At 41.0% G+C, this 17,050-nt stretch overlaps 2 protein-coding genes across 9 annotated transcripts in view; one reads left to right on the top strand and one right to left on the bottom strand.

The window, feature by feature from the left end:
- Positions 1-817: 817 nt before the first annotated feature.
- Positions 818-3,950, bottom strand: senp8 (SUMO peptidase family member, NEDD8 specific). Its single transcript, XM_020637692.3, has 2 exons — positions 3,582-3,950; positions 818-2,204 (listed from the first exon to the last, which is right to left on the bottom strand). The coding sequence occupies exon 2, from the start codon at positions 2,179-2,181 to the stop codon at positions 1,516-1,518; it is 666 nt and encodes a 221-aa protein (XP_020493348.1). The 5' UTR covers positions 2,182-2,204; positions 3,582-3,950; the 3' UTR covers positions 818-1,515.
- A 789-nt stretch (positions 3,951-4,739) lies between these two features.
- The window catches only part of myo9aa (myosin IXAa), a 117,195-nt gene continuing 104,884 nt past the window's right edge, over positions 4,740-17,050 (top strand). For 6 of the 8 annotated variants that reach the window (XM_065952735.1, XM_065952738.1, XM_065952734.1 and 3 more), the window contains exon 1: positions 4,740-5,088. The gene's annotated coding sequence lies outside the window, so the exon portion shown is untranslated. The remainder of the gene's footprint in view (positions 5,089-17,050) is intronic. The other 2 variants (XM_065952737.1, XM_065952736.1) reach the window with 1 other exon arrangement.

The raw sequence follows: 17,050 nt of genomic DNA, 5'->3' as shown, positions 1-17,050 counted from the left end.
GAAGAGAGTAGGGATGCAAGCATCAAATAATCACAGGCCAGGAGTCGAATCAGCGACCATGGGGTGATGACTTTTCCTCTGTTCATGAGGCACTGCTGCTCTGCCGACTGAGCTAAATCAGCAACTCCTTACATGAGCTTTAGCTCTCTATGTTGGCAGGAAACATAACTCAAGACACACAGCATGTATTTACTACACTTCACAGGATATCTCTGTGAGACATCTTTGTCCATCTCACCCAGGGGTCTCAAGTGTTTTCAGCATCACTTTGATCCAAATCTTTCCATGTCGACTCCCTAAATCCTGCTCCAAGTGATAAATAAAGCTGGCTCATAAATATGCCAAAGGCCACATTCTGACTCTGAATAGTAAAGTTGTGTCGTTTAAGCTTCCAGTGTGCTTTCTAAATGTACAGTACAATGCAGGATGACAGCTCTGTTTCTCATATTCTAATTTTAGTCTGTTGTTGGAATTATATCAGTGGATCTTTTCATTGTTTAAATAGAAAACTCTTTCCCTTTATAGATAATTTATTTTTTGAGTTAAAGTGGAAGTCTCTATTTAACTTGACTGAAAATAAATTTCTTGCAGTTGAAATGAAGTGAACAGGTTACAGCCCAAATGTTTCAGCCTTATTTTCCTGCAGTCCATCAAATATTTCTAAACATGACTTTCCTTAAACTGCCAAAGTTGATCTTCCTACTCCAAGTGTTGCTGGAGCTTTTTGACCTCTTCATGCACCTTGATAGTTGGTGAAGTTGGGCCAGAAAATCAAATTCTGCTTCTTTAAAACAAACACCTGAAATAAAAACCACAATGCGCTTTTAAACTTTGGTCACCAAAAATGTGACAGTAAGTTTTTATTAGCAGAAGACGATGAGTTCAATACTTTCTCCTTTTGAGAACAAAACATAGATTCCAGTGCTCGGCATTGCCCTTTGTCAGAACGACACTCACAGCACACAGGGAATGTTTCACCCTCGTACAGCAGGAAAAAGGTTTGCATTTGTAGACACAAAACTCAAGCTCAAAGTGAGAAACAGAATTTCATCAGATCTGAAATAAAGCAGGAGCCAAAGTTAAGATGCACATTCTTATTGTCAATTCTAGTTCATTTCAAATGACCCTGAGCAATTGTCTGTGTAAACATTTCTACATTCGCTCCAAACTGATAGAATAGAGAAAAGGAAAGTCTGTGCGTCCTCCTCCACAACATGACATATTTTCTATTCTCACTAAATATGAACAAGGGAGTCCATTCCTTTTTCAGGCATGCTGGTGTTCTTGTTTAAATGTTGTATTTTACTGTGCGAATACAAGGAATAAACATGACACCAAATAATCAGTTACTCATCAGAGATTCCACATTGCTTTATCTTTTCAAGCTTTTAATGTTTTGCAGTCGGCTGTAATAGAAATAAACTTCATCCAGTATGGTTATGTTGTATACAACGAGTGCATTCGGATGCTTCAGGAGTAGATATGTACTGCATAAAAAGAGGAGATATCAACGTGCTAAGGAAAAGACAGAGCGCAGCAGAGATCAGTCTGAGCTCGACTCTGGATCAGTCTGCACCATTCAGTCCTCTTCTGGGTGATGTAGGCCGGAGTGATGATCTGCACAGGAAGGCGTGGTGAGCCCTCCACTCTAACCTTCTCACATAAGGCCTCGGCGATACAGATAACATACATCCCACAGTCATAACTGTTCTTCTGCGACGGGCAGGGCTCCTCCACAAACTCAGCTTTTCTCCCTGCACCCAGAAAAGGCTCGAGCTGGCTCGCGATACGCCGTGCGTGCAGAGAATTGCTGCCGTTTTGAGAGTCATAATGGGAAAAGTGGTTGGACTTGTGATGATAGACCAAGAGGCTCCAGTGGGACCCTCCAGCAGTCTGATTAGAGTTGTCGTTAACAGCGAGAAAGACCCAGTGGCGAGCAGCGAGATCCAGTGGCTCCAGAAAAAGGGCTAACTCATCGGAGCAGGATGCACACTTAATGAACTGGGTGACCTCTGGGCTGATGAAGGTGATGGTGTCTCCCAGGACTCCGAAGCGTTCAGCAGCGAAATATTCAAAAGCAAAACCAATGACTTGGTCATTGAGCCAATAAGGTCCCTCGAGTAAGGACACATCAGAGCGCCGCAACAGGCTGTCCTTGAAGCTCAAGACGACAGGATCCATCCTCCAACACGGTAGATGTCAGTCTGAAAAACACAGGAAGGATTTAGTGATACTAAGCCACTAAAATCTTCTTTATATTCCAGGTATGTCAATCAATCAATCATTACTTGTATAGCGCCTACAGACGCTTTACAAAAGAGCATATGGGATAACATGCAGGAAGGATTTCTCCTTTGTGTGCACATAAAAAGAATATGACTCTGGTCAACTTTGCGTTCTATGAACAACTATTAAAGAATTAAACGTTAAACTAAAACTAATATATGGTTTCGGACAATTGATCCAAAAAAAAATTAGGCTATAAAAATATATATATTTACCCTAAAAATAATACCAAACAACTAATTGAATAGACATCAATTAATCTATGGATCAAGAAAACGATCAGCAGAATTATGGATAACGAAAAACATGATTAGTTTCAACTCTACTGTGATTAATAATATATAATTAATCAATGACAAGATCATAAGCAAAAGACTCATCTAGGAATGACGGTGTACAGTGGAGATGGTCAGACAAAGCGAGCTGTTTGAAAGGGAATTTCTTTGTTCATAACACAGAGCGTATACACTAAAGCAGGGGTGGGCAACTGGCGGCCCGGGGGCCACATGCGGCCCTCGTCAACCCTCAACGTGGCCCTCAGGTCAATTTTTATACATCAAAACATGAAGAAAACGTGACAAAATCTGCCATGAAATCATGAAAACCAGAAATATTTCCATAATAATATTTGATCACTGGTTTATGTCGAGTTAAATTTGAGACATAATTGACTGTTATCGTTTTTGTATCCTACAATTTGGCCCCTCTGGCAGTGAGAATTAAATGAATGTGGCCCCTTGCTGTGACCAAAGTTGCCCCTCCCTGCACTAAACCATTACCTGAAAACAATACAGTTTTAATTTAGAATATTTAATAACTTGGGATTGTTCTCAACCATTGAAATCTTCAGTGATATTATCTGAAGTTCCTAAATGTCACCCAAATGAAAAGGATGAAAAGACTGAGTGCTGCTCATAGAAATGTTCTGATGACATCTTCTGTGGAGGAGCACGATATGAAATATAAAATGTTAAATGATGCAGGGACAGATACAATGATAGTTTTCATCTTGACTATGTAAGGGTTTTTTTTTTTAGATGTCTTTTCGTTATAAGAGACAATGTTGAGGCTCCAAAGTGCTGATGTCCTGTGAAGTCACTGCGGAGTGTCACATTTACTGCACTGCGTTTCCCCACAGCTGACAAACTGTCTTTAGCTTTAGCATGAGATAGCTCACCCACTACTTTTTACCCACTAAGCTACACAACTCAGCTTGACAGTCATTTTGGTCCTCAAAAAAACACATCAGATTTAGCGCCGAACTAAAATGCATGGTGTAGATTCAATGTCCATACCTGTAACAGACACATTCAAGTAGAAAGTAACACGAAACCCCGCAGCCTTGTCCCTCATCGCGATGACTAACGTAAACCGTTGGAGGGAGACGTTAACTGCATTGCGACAGAGTGCGTGCGGCGTTACGTTTCAGAAAAGGGTTGCCGATCTGTTTCATTACGTACTGTGATGGAGAAAGTTATCTGCGCTTTGCGTTTAACCGGTCTTTACGAGGAAAACAAACACGTATACATTTATCAACACAGCTCAAGCTTTGACAAACTCATATGTACTAAAAATGAGTGGCTGAAATGTGTTTAAATAAACTTCTAAAAAGTACGAGGTGTGACGCGTGTGCATCGCTACCGTGCTATTTCATGCCTACTTCCTGCTTTGTCGCTCAATCCGAGGATGCAGCGCTCTGTTCATGTACTCCTCGGATTCTCGGAATTCCGAGTTTTGAAGGTCGCTCTATCAACTTCGACGTAGCCTATATTTGAACTATATGTCGTAATGTAATAAATTGATATGGTGTGTTTTATAGATGAAAACGTACATGTGTTATGATATGATGTAATACCTTACATTTAATGTGTTAGTAAAGTAAATATTAAATAAATAAAAAAATTAAATAAGCAAAACGTAATTTACAATTTAAATACAGTGCTTCATTTCGTCCGTCATTTTCAGAGTAACATGAAGTCAACTTGGTCAGAAAGTCAGATACATGGTCAGCTATCTTTTATTATTATTATTATTTTTAACAGTTTCCAGATATGCAACTAAATTTTCCGACAATTCCAACCCGACATGAATGCAGCGGTAAACTACTACCAAACTGGATAAGGGCTTCAAAGATGGCGTCCTATCTATTCCTATGAAATTGTTCACGACGCATGAAGGACGCACAGTTAGCCCCGTGAATTCTGTGAAGTGCTCCGATAAAAAACAGCACACTTCGTTTTCACAGTCGCTCCTTTACACTGCTGGGGCGTAGCCTAATGAACCACAGTGTTTCAGTCACTTGTTCGACCACTTCTCAGTGATCTCCGGTGTCCTTCCTGGGGAGGCTTGTCTCCTCCGCCGCTCCTCCTCTGCGTTTAGTCCCCGCCCAGCTAACGCGTGAACGCGCTCTGCTGCGCGTCCCCGAGCGGCCGCACTGATTAGCAGCAAGGCAAAGTAGAGTTTTCAGCGACCGTCAACCGAGCCGCGGAGGAGGACTGCTTTATAACAACACACATCTAAACAGCGAACACGCACGGGATATATAAAAAAAAAATGCGCAAGTTTACGGCTTGGACTTGAATATTAAGGAGTTTTCTGGAGGCGAGCGGCCGGCAGCAGAGGAGGAAACAAATTAAAATCAGTGGGAATGCAGGGAATTAAATAGAGACTTAAAGCGTTTTTGTGTGTGTGTGTGTGTGTGTGGCTACAAGTGTGTGTGTGACTCTGCAGTCCCATCGGGAGAGGAGACGACAAAACTTGAATCCTACTTACTTACGTCTGACTTCAGTTTCTCGTCTGAAGGTAAGAGTGTGATGATCAAGAGTTTGATTCTGCTGTGTGGTGTGTGGTGGTGGTGGGCTGCCCGGTGTGTGTGTGTGTGTGTGTGTAGGGTGGGGGGGAAGAAGAAGAAGAAGAGGGTCTTTGAACTGGAAGCAGCCGATGAATTAAGAAACTTTGTTCTTTTAAGCTGCAGTGATTTGTGCAAAGAGGGGTTTCTGTTGCAGTGCTACTTAAGGTGTGTATGGGGCTCAGACAGATGAGTCGTCACAGTCAAAGGTGTGTTTGGTGTTTGTGCTTGCAGTGAGAGAGCATGAAAAAGTTTTGTGTGGCTGCTCAGTGACATGTCATTTCACACTGACTACCACTAACAGACTACCTGCTCCACATCTAAAGCCTCACATGTGACACTGAGGTACCACAGCCACCCCCCCGTGGTCCTGCTTTGATGTATTTATCCGAGGTAACACAGTCTTATACAGGATTTGATGTAGATGCGCAACATTTCTTTTGGGCAGGTCGATGTTGTTAAACACACACACACACACACACACACACACACACAAAAAGAAAAAGCAGGCAGAGCAGACTTATAGGACGATACAGTCATGAAATGTGTCAAAACGACAACAAAACAGGTAACAAACAGAACCATTCAGCTATTTATAATCATTGACACATAAATCTGTTATTTAATATTCATATTCAACCGGGAATAGGAGGAATGCATGTGCTGCTTTTGAGTGTGTGGCTGCAGCAGGGTGGGGTAAATGTTTACATGTATTATTTAGTGCAGGTCAGACAATGCAGCTAATAATGCAGTGAAGGCTGTGACAGAACAGGGAGGTGTAACAGGGTGAAGAAGCTGCTGAATCATAGCTGAACGTCTCAGTGGACACAGAGTCTACTTCAAGCTAACAGCACCAGATCTCACCCCGCTGGTGATGCCTTTAATGTACCTTGAGGAAGCTGGTATTTTGTACTTACTCGCGTGTTTCTGTGGACACTTTGCCTTGCACCACGTTTGCTCTGCTCATTGGGATGGTTTAGGTATACAGGGCGTTGTTGTTCTTGCTGATCATTTATTGTTTTTAGACATTTAATGCATCTTAAACTGGGGATGCTGCAATTGCTCTAACTGAGATTTAGTCAAGCGGCTTCCAGTGGGCTAAGTTAGGCTCTCTAACAATCTTAATCCGCTCCTTTTGTAATTAGAAAAATAACAATTTAAACAAAAAGTATTGAATAAATATTTAAGGATGCACCGACGCATTGGTTTAACATCGCTATGGGCCCTGGCATGAAGTGATGTCAGTAGCCGATGTGTCTTATCAATGTAATGCTGACAGGTTAGTACACTTGACTGCTGATTCAGAGAAGAGGTTAGTCACCTGTTGGACAAACTCTGATCTGTTTTCATGGTTAAACATGAGAAAATGTTGGCAGTGTGGAAGTCTTACACTTCAAGAAATAGTAATTAAAAAAAACATCTATATCAGAATCGACAATCGGCCAAATTGCTATTTCAAACATCGGCATCTGTATCGGCCCTGATCTTCTCAGTCGCTGCGTCTATATTTTTCTTTTAGGAAGGTTTCCTCCAGTTAGAGATGTTACCTCTCACCCTGTTGATGCAGTTATAAAAAGCTAAAGATTATTAGGTTGTCAGCAGATTTGATACTGCAATACTTGTCGATACCACGTGTTTTAAAATGATACAGTCTCACCAATATTTCATATATAAGCGGAAAGTACTAAAGCGTTTAAAAAAAAAAAAGTACAGATCTTAAGTCAAAACTTTAACCAAAAGCTGCAATGAGTCAAAGAGAGGACACTGTCTAAATTACACAAATACAGACCAATGTATTGGTACAGACACGTTGCCAATGTATTCGTGCAATTTAGAAGTTTGTCTGAATTTTATGGTACTTAAAAACAAGATATTGCCTAATATTGGGGTCCAAGGATATCGATTTTTGCTGCTGTTGTATCGATATTGTTTGATTTTTACTCATCAAAGTGTAAAAATCTGTTATCATGGAATACTAAAAGGGATTCATCACAACAGTCTTTATCTGAAGATCATCGTTTTATTAGTCGGCTGTTTAGCCCACACAGTGTTATATCAGTTGTCAAGCACAGAAATAGGCTACATATTTTGTCCAAGTTTGTAGCAGGTGTTTTAAGCAGATGGGATTTGGGAGAGTAATACTTAAACAAAAAGATGCTGCACTCGACATTTTGATTCTTAAAAAACAACCTCCTTCTCTTTTAGAGTTAGAAAAGCTGCATAGTTAAAACATGTTTATCTTTAATAATGTCTTACTATTATATGTCTAGCTACTTTGGTACTTTACTTTCCTAAAAGGAAACCCAAGACCCACCACGATTTCTTGGGCTAATAGTGCTCAAAGCTTCTCACCGTCATGCTTTTCTTGGGCAAAGTTTTTCTCTTCTCTAAGAATAAAATCATTTGCAATCAGCGTCTGCAAAACCTTAAAGAGAATGACTTTAATTCAAGTAGCTGTGAGGGTTCCCCTGAGAGCTCGTCCCTCCCTCAGATCAGCACAGGTGATGAGAGTAAAGTGGGCCAGTCCTGCAGGAATGTGAGCTCTGAGAAGACACAGCTGCTGCAGCCTGAGAGGAGGCCTGGGCCGAGACTCCGGCAACTGGTCCCTGTTGACATCTGACACCCCGCAGGCCCCCGCCGTCTGCTATTTCTAAAAAGATCGCCCTCAGTTTGTACCACACCGGAGCCATGTCTGTACTGACGCGATATCACCGGCACCACCTGACGACTGAAGCTGTGGTTTGAGGTTAAAGGCTCAGTGTTCGAAGCTTTGCAGGAGCTAAACGGGATTTTCTTCTGTGAACCTTTTGCAGAAGGAATAATCTGCCCCTTTAAAGATACACAGTACGTCTGGGCTTTTTGCCTTTTTTTTTGATTGGGACAGTGGATAAGGTGAGGGATCTGGGAGAGAGAGCATTTGGTATGACATGCAAGATAGCAGCCACATGCTGGACTTGAATCCGGGCCGCTTGCTTGGAGGACTATAGCCTCCGTACATGGGGCACTTTCTAACTGCTAGGCCCCTCTGCGCCCCTCATTGGGAGAACATTAATAAATATCTTTTAACCTGATAAGATTAGTTTGAAGGCCTTTAAAATCACAATTCCTCTCGTAATTCGTAGCACTTATTCCAAAGTTTCAGTCGTTCATTTTCACAATTGCATCATGTGGATCCAGTCAGAGTTCTCTCAGTGGAACAGTGACAAACTTCAGGTTTGGTCTCCTTGTAGTACATCATGTCCTGTAGGCACGGGGTGTGACCTAACGTCTGGCCAGTCTCGTCCTTTGTGTCCAAATTCATTCATACAGTTTCACATTTATTGTCTGTCATGTTGCAACGACCTCCAGTAGCTGAACTTCCTGTTAATGAGTCACTTATAATTAAAATGTCACAATCCCCAAGAAAAAAAAAAAATGTTTTGCAACCTGTCGCTCATTGCTGTGGATCTGTCATCCTGGAAAACTATGTGCATAAAAATAACCTTTACACAGTCAACTGAATCCAGTCGTGAGCTTCGAACCACCTCTGTGTGAGTGCAGCTCTTTTGAGATGAAGACCAGCTGAGGCATCAGGATGAGACAGCAGCTACCACTCTGCACTATTTAGTCCTCCTGTCATAAAATATGTATATCAGCAGGCATTAAAATAACTCTGTCCTTCTATATCACCTCTGTGAAATACAGGGTGTCTGGGATTTGATGTAATTGATTTCTATTCAATTTGTTTTGAATTGTCATTTTTGTTATTGATCTCTACGTTGTTTTTGTAATTGATTATAAGCGTTTGATGTTGTTTTGATTGTTTTAATATGCTTGTAATCTCGACAGCCTTAAGGGAAATCTCAGTGTCCATTCTAGAATAAATAGAGGTTACTTTGAATTTAATAGTTGTTCTTTAAAAACAGAAAAGCATTGTTTTTGTTTTTCGTAACAACCTCTCTATGATGTCACTACATCTTTGCACATCGAGATACCCTCCTATAGTCTCAAACATGCAGGTCACAAAAAAGGACTGACTCCATCCTCAGGCCCAGAGGTGTTACCTGCTCAACCAAATCACAGCTTTGGTTATTTATTTATTTAAAAAAAAAAAAGGAGTCATGTAATGCTGCGGCCCACATGATGGGGACGTCCTGGAAAGTGTTGTGTGGCCTCATGACGGGATTGTGTGGCGTAAGTGATTGGCGTCCACATGAAGTCATTAAAGAGGAACCTGCTTGTGTTGCACTGAACAAAGCTCCCCTTTCTTTGGTCGGCCATTATATGAGGGAGGCTTTGGCCTCAGCCTCCCCACGTTCTGCATTTCCCCTCATTAACTCACTGCCGCAGTGAGACCGGGAGAAGAAAGTGCAAAGTGTGTTGTTCTTTCTAATGCTGTTTTCATGGAATGAGCCTAAATTGTTTCTTTTTAATGAATCCCTTAAAATGGGGAAAAAGAATCAACAAACATACTGTGATCCAGCGGGGAGTCCAGTTTGTTTCTCCTTTGATTAAATTCAATCCTCTGAGGTTCGCTCTGGATAGAAAAGCGTGTGTGAGACATTTTTGTTGTGGATGACAATTCCCCCCTTTTATAAAGATTAATCTTTGGGCTTTTTATTTCCCTTTTATTTTAGAGATAACACTGATAAGGTCAAAAACAGGGGAGAGAGAGAGAGTTGGGAACGAAAGGCGGGAAAGGAGCCTCAGGTCGGATTCAAACCCAGGCCGCCCTCTCTCGAGGTCTAACCCTCTGTACATGGGGCGCGCATTAACCTCTAGGCTATCGGCGTTCACAGCCCCTCTGTTTTTTAACCAAAGCTGGAAAGTCAAGTCGTTCTTTTCTCAGAATTTTGTCAATTGATTGAAATTGATGATCAGCTGTAAGCTTTTAACTACATTGTCCCTTTTTATGTCAGCACGGTGCCACAACAAATTATTAATTCCGCCAACACTAGTCTCATCTTTAACCTGTAAGATGAACATAACTTAGGCTTCCATAAGCTCTGGCTTTCTACTCAGCTTTTAGGTGTTTCCACTCAAAAACTTTTCTGAACATTTCAAGTCAGTCCATATTGTTTTTACTGAATCAGACAAAAAGGCCTTCAAGTCGTTTAGCCAAAATAACCTGCAGCTCAGCTTGCAGTCCCCTACAACGAGTCTCTGAACGAGCCTTATTTTAATGTGACTTTACTGGTTTTAGTGACAGAGGTTGTTTATGTGGAGAAAGCTAATTCCGTGCTAAAGAGAAGCTCTGATGCAGTCCTTACATTAAAACCTTATCCTTATGCTGAATGCCTACAAAACAAGCTAGCAGCAGCTCAGCTCACAGCCCCAAAGAGTGTGGGAGAAACAATGATTCTTAAAGATAATGACTATAACCATGTCTTTACCTGTTTTAATCACTGGGTATGTTTGTTGTGGAGAGTTGGAGACTTGTGTGGATCATTCAGGAGAGATTTGAAGACACAGTGTGACTCTGGGTCGTCTTGACTGACTGGAGTCATCGACAGTTTGGGGGAAGTCCTGATGTCATGCAATGGAAGTGTATGATATGCGCTCAGACATGTTTGATTTTTAGCATAATGTGACAATACCATATTAAGTAAAAGGACTGGTAAATGTCTTTTTATTTCTAAATGCTTCAGTCAGGGTAGAGAAGTAATTGGTGAAAATCTCTGCACAATGGCCGTACAGGTAACATGACAGCAGCCTGCAGCGACCACGTTACTGCAGGGTGTTTTTGGCAGTGGACCAGGGGAAACTAAAGTTGTGATTTGCAGAATTTTTGTGTGTTTTGTGACACAGCTGTGACAATAGCTGGTGGCCCCCTGCAGCCTCACGTACAGACAGGACAGGGCCCATGTTTAATCCTCAGGCATGTGCTGTTGTGTAACGGTACACAACACTGTTCGTTTACAGAGCAGAGCTGACATGAAAACAGTCAAACTTTCAGTGAGAAGTTGGATAATCTTGTTAAAGCCTTGGCAACATTTGGTGTCATTGGTTACTAAACCAAACTTTTTAGATTCCCTTAAATAATCAAAGCTGTGCCAAAATGTTTCAGCAGTTAAACAGAAAAACAACCGATGGTAAGCTGTTTCTACACTAAACATTATAACCAAGAAGCAAGTTAATTAGATTTGACTCATTGCCAGGATAAATGCCAATGAGTTATATGTACATTTTTGTAAATTTAGTTTATTTCAAGTAGAACTAAACCAATTAATCCGCTAGTTTTTGTACTTTTAGATAAATACTTACTTACTTTGAAAACAGATTTAACAGTTCACAGACTTCAACTTCTTTTCATAACAATATATACATTATATGTATATTATTTTATTTTTTTAGGGTTTATTTTGGGGGTCTTCTACGCCCCCATTTTGACAGTGGACAGAGTCAGAAATCAGGGAGAGAGTGGGGAAAGGTTATAGGTCGGACCCGAGCCCGGGCGTGCACACCAAACACCAGGCTACCTGCGCTCCCATTCATGACAATATATTTTCAATGTTCTTTATGTCGTTATACCTCTCTCGCAGGAAACAAGAACATGTTTGTATGTTTTCTAAAACCCTCCAAGAGAAGGCGCAGAGTGTAGATTTGAGAAGACTGTAATGAAAAACATTTTGCACCCTTAAAGAACTGTTTTTCAAGTGTGACTTTCCTTTAAGTAAGGACTTGTGATAAAGGGGTATGAAACTAAAATAATGTAAAGCTGTGCAAATAGAAACCTCTCCTTCGGTTGGTTTTGCAGTTAGAATTGTCTTAAAATGGTTAGAAATCTTTCAGAGTGTAAATTACCCTAAGACCTTTTTAACACAAGTCCTCAAAAGAGAAACATTAACTGTGTCGTCTTAAACGTGCATCTCAGACCAAAACATTCTCCTCTGTCGCGGAGTACAGAAGGTTTTTCGAAAGCGCGGTCTCTATAGTCCTCTGCAGCTCTTATCTGTGAGGAATTCTGTGGTTTACAGTAGTCTGTGCTCTGTCAGAATGAGGCGAGAGGGGAGGAAGAGCGGAGATAGTCGTGTGTGTGTAACTGACAACAAACAGGCTGTGATAAGGTGGATTTCACATGAGGCCTGAAACATGCTCACTAATAGCTGAAATTCTTCTCCTGTCTAATCTTCACTGTAGCTATCAGTGTAGTAAACGAGCAGAAGATACCGGCTGCTTTGAGATTATGCTGAAGTGTAACCATTAACTGTCGATCTTCGCTCTTCAAAGTGGGAGTGATACCTTCATAGTGTCAAGATGTCAAATATTGAGCCTGACATAAAATCACATTCAGTCAATGGACTTAAATGATAAAGAGACTCCAGTTTATATAGCGCTTTTCTAGTCTTCTGACTACTCAAAGTGCTTTTGCACCGCATGTCACACCTACACATTCACACGCTGATGGCAGAGGTCGCTATGTAAAGGGTCCATCAGAAGTAACTTATCCCATTCAGACGCATTTATACAACGCCGACAAAATTAAGAGAAAAGAGATAAAATGGTTTTCAGATTATTCTTTTTTTTTAAGTTTTATTTTTGGGCTTTTTATCCCTTTTTATTTAGAGATAGGACAGTGGATAGAGTCTGAAATCAGAGCTGTGTGTCAGTGTATGAAATAGAGCCTTAGACAGTCTTAAAGTAGTCATTGGTCGTTCTGTCAGTACATGAATAATAAAACAAAGATGTATAAATCCTCCACTTTAGTCTTATAAGTTTTGTTGTACCACAATGTTCTTTTAAATGTCCCTCTCCTTTAACTATATACCTCCACTCCTCCTGATTCCCGATGCTGTATTTCAGAGCGCAAAATCACTGCAGTGACTGAGTAGTCTGGTTAAACGATTACGGTCAGGCACCCTAGAGACGATTAAAGGGTCCCCATTGTCTCTGCAGAGTCCCAGTACTCCACTCAGCCTGAAAGAGTCCACTTAAGATGCCTGAACTTAGAAAATGTTTTTTTTTTCCTCTACATGTCATGCCGGCTGAGCTGCAGTGCAGAGCAGGTGAGCTGTGAGAGCAAACTCAAAATGTCAGCTGTAATGAGTTTTCCTCAAGTCCCTCTTTAGTGGATGGAGAGTCTAAACGAGCGAGAGACTAATGAGAGTTCAGATGGAGGGTCTGACCGTTCTGACCTCAGCACACACAATCAAGTGTTGTTCTGAGAGAAATGAAAAAGCAGTTTGGGTGTTCATGCTGATTCTCTGTGAATATTTGGTGAAGTAATTTAATAGTCCATTTCACACATGCACTGAGCTTTGAAAATGTTGGTGAGCTTGGTGAGCTGCATATTGTGAACACAAACAGCCACATTCTCACTTTCCTTGCCAGCCCCCTAGAAAAATGTACAAGTGAAGTCTGGTCGAGCTGATGTGTGAACACAGAAGATAATATTCAGTATAATTCATTGCTAGTGCGATGTTGGTGACATATCCTGCAACTGGTGAGATCTTTGTGCAGGTAATGCTGTTTTGCACTTGTTTTTGTTTGTCAGTAATTTCCAGTATTTTGTTTATACTGTGAATACGTCCTGTTACAAGTAGCAAAAACTCTCATCATAGCACCAGACTCTGTTGATACATCCGCCATCTTCGATAAGTTGGTAAACATTACAGTGTGAGTTCTGCGGCCTCCTTTTTTTACCTCATACTCAAAAATGAATATCTCCATCTGTGAGGGACGTGTGTGAAACGGCAACTCTGTAAAAATGTCAGGGGTCAATTTTTTTTTTTTTTTAGAATTTACCAGAAGTGCATGTGTGAAAGGGGCTAGTTGTCTATTGCCACCCCTTGAAAATCAAAAATCCGATCAACAGACAACTTACATTTTGTCTGTTAATTCTAAGCACTTTATTTTTAGCTGTGTCATGAACACAGAGCGATGCAGAGGAAACCGTATGAAAGCCTCTAAAGACACTGAAACACCAGCCTCATGGCATCAGGGCTTTCCTTATACTATTTAGTAAAGCTTCAAGGCTGAAGCCGACTTGTCTTTAACTTTAGCTCATTTGTTTCTCCCATAATAAGGAGCCAGATGTCTGATGGTTAAAATCCTTTATCTGCTTAAAATGACAGTGAAGAAGTTTGAAACACTGAGAGAAAGGAAATTAAATATCCTGCCAACAGCTGGTACAAATGTAAAGCTGTGACAGATGTGCAGTCTGCAGGTAAAACTTGATGATACTAAGGCCTACATATTTACCAGTCTAGATTGATTAGTCAGATGAGAGAAAATTACTCAACAACATGAAAAACCAGTAGCTTGATTAACGGATATTTTCATGCTTCTCTTCCTTTTATTTCATCACTATCAATGTTTGTTTCACAAGTGGAGCTGAATGTAATGTAAAAAAAAAAACCCACCATATTGCTTCCTTCCCTGCATGTCCATAAGCTGTGCTCCTTTGCTTTTCTTTTTGTTGCCTTCACAAACACACCAGACCCTGACTGAATAAAACAAGACCCTGCATGTTTTCTGGGGTTGTCAGAGAGCATCCTGGGAAATGAATGAAGTCTCACACTGAAAAGGATGATACTAAAGTTAAACATATTTGAGTGACTGTTTCCTCGATGAACGACTGCTGGAGCACTATGTTGATCTAATACCGATAATACAAAGTGATCTGCGGATCATGTTTCCATGTTTCATCCGCATTCCAGAAATGTGTGTTTATTTCTATTTTAACCGCAGTTTGCTGAATGTAAAACGAACTGCAAAATGTTTCTCCACGTCATCTCTTTGTGTTTAATAAACTATGAGGTCACGAGGAGGAGAGACTCTGCAGAGACGTCATCTCCTCGAAGCCCACAAAAAACCCAAGTGTGTGTTATCATCCCGCTGCAGCTCTCTCCGTCTCCGAGTCGACTTCATCTGACTGCAGCGGCGGGCTCAGATTTCAAACCGCCTGCGGTCTGCTGCAGGCACAGAGACAGCCGTCGTCCCCCCTCCGTCCTCAGAACAGACAGCGAGAGCCACTGTAACGCTGCCCTGTAATTACAGGTCATGTTTTTTTCCCCCCTAATACGTTAAACAGATGTGCTTAAAATGATGCTGAACACTCAGACCCCGAGTTAGACATGATGACCTGTCATTACTATCGGGGTTAGGAGGGGAAGGAGCACAAGGCTTCTGTTACCTAAATGATTTAGGTAAGAGATTGTGTGATTACAAAAGAGTATTCATCCATCTTCTTTTTTTATATTTAATCTTTATTAAAGGAGGAAAAAAAACTCAGGATTAAAAATGTCTTTTTCAAGAATGTCCTGGCTATGAAAGGCAGCAGCACAATGGACAGAGTTTTTGACAATCAACGAGCATCCACACATACAAATATAATAATAAAGAGGCTCCACGCCTCACTGTGGGGACACGTTGGTTCCTCGTAATCTCCGCCTGTGAGCAATTTATTTCCGTACATTTTTAATGTCTCATTCAGTTGCGTTAACTCACGTTAAAGTTTTAAGCAGTTAACCTCTGCCTCCCTTTGTCTGTCTTGCTGTGACCTTGGCCTTAAATGTCATTTTAAGTGGTCTTAAAATTACCTTATAAAGTCTTAAATTTAACTTAGCATTTGTCTGTGCTCTAACCTCTCTCCATTTTCTTTTCTCCAATATTTCTCCTAGTTTTACCACGTTTCTGTTCATGGAGCTTTTTAGAAAAACTCCAAGACTTTTTAGTTCGGGTAAAATCAGTTATATCTGAAGTAGTTCGTTTGCCTCTACCATCGCTCAAACACCTGTTGGTTTGCTGTTTGCGTGGCAAACTGAGGGGCGTCCAAAGCGGCTGTGTAGGGCTGCCTTACAAAATCGCCTACCGTCTCTGGTCAAAACAAACAAACCATTCGCTGGCTGCTGCTTGTTCTCAGAGTAGCCAGCACTTTCGACATAGCATGTTTCCTTAATGTCTGATGATATAGTAAGGTCATGTGAGGTTTTCATTCAGTAGATATCTTACATATTGCTCCTTTAAAATGTTATTTTCTTCACATTTAAAAAAAAGTTAGAAATAGCTCTATGGTATAATTAAATGGAAACAACTTACCGTACCTGAAAACGCTCAAAGAACTTGAAGAATAAATCACTGTTCTCTGTATTTGTTTTCATTTTCTCTTGAAGAAAATGTTCCTTTAAAAGAATCTGTTTTGGATGATTAACATGAAACAAAAGTGACATCTTCACAATGTAAGTGAGCTGAATTCTTTCATCTGTTGATGTTAGATGTTGTGTGGTGGATCTGTTGAACTGTCTCTGAGGTTAGCAGGACAACATTTCAAACATACCACCTTGCAAACATATCCTTAACTGTAGCTGTCAAAAGCTGACGTATAAATACTGTTTTTATAGGATCCTCCTTTGATCACTGGTGCCCACTCATGTGTCATGATTCACAGCGATGTCTTTGAAATAGCTCTCCATGTAGGTGTCGGATGCCCTGAAGGAAGAAATCCTCCCTCTGTATCATTATGTAACGCTTCACAACAGAGACCTGTGGCAGCTAATTCAATCCAATTCACCGCAGTTAATTGACCATGAAGAGGACGAGAATGTGTCCCTCCCCCTCGGGACAAAAACAAACTCTCTCTTGATGTTTGCATGTCTTTTGTATGTGTGTGCACGATTGACCTCTCTGCAGGTATCTTAAAGAGGAAACAGTGTTGATATCGCTGAGTTGACATTAGAGGACATCTGTGCTCGTCTCTGTGAGGTCGAGGCGTCTTGGCACCGAGCTGTGTGAGCAGCTACAGTCGTTACTGCTCGTCTCCTCTCGGCCATGAAAGACGAGATGAGTCCTTTTGGCACTCGAACCCTCGCTCACTCTGAGTGTGTGTTTGTGTGTTTGCAGTTACCCATCCCTTTTGTGTGTTTGTACACATGGGCTCATTTCTGTTTGAATTTTACCCTTCTGCACACACACACACACACACACACACACACACAC

Source organism: Labrus bergylta, chromosome 3, assembly GCF_963930695.1.
Source record: "Labrus bergylta chromosome 3, fLabBer1.1, whole genome shotgun sequence".
In the NCBI taxonomy this organism is placed as follows: Eukaryota; Metazoa; Chordata; class Actinopteri; order Labriformes; family Labridae; genus Labrus; species Labrus bergylta.
The sequence above is the reverse complement of the archived record's forward strand: the minus strand, read 5'-3'. Positions and strand labels throughout refer to the sequence as shown.

Bases quoted from the DNA above. Each gene is read 5' to 3' on its own strand.
- senp8 (XM_020637692.3), bottom strand. From the start codon at position 2,181: ATGGATCCTGTCGTCTTGAGCTTCAAGGACAGCCTGTTGCGGCGCTCT.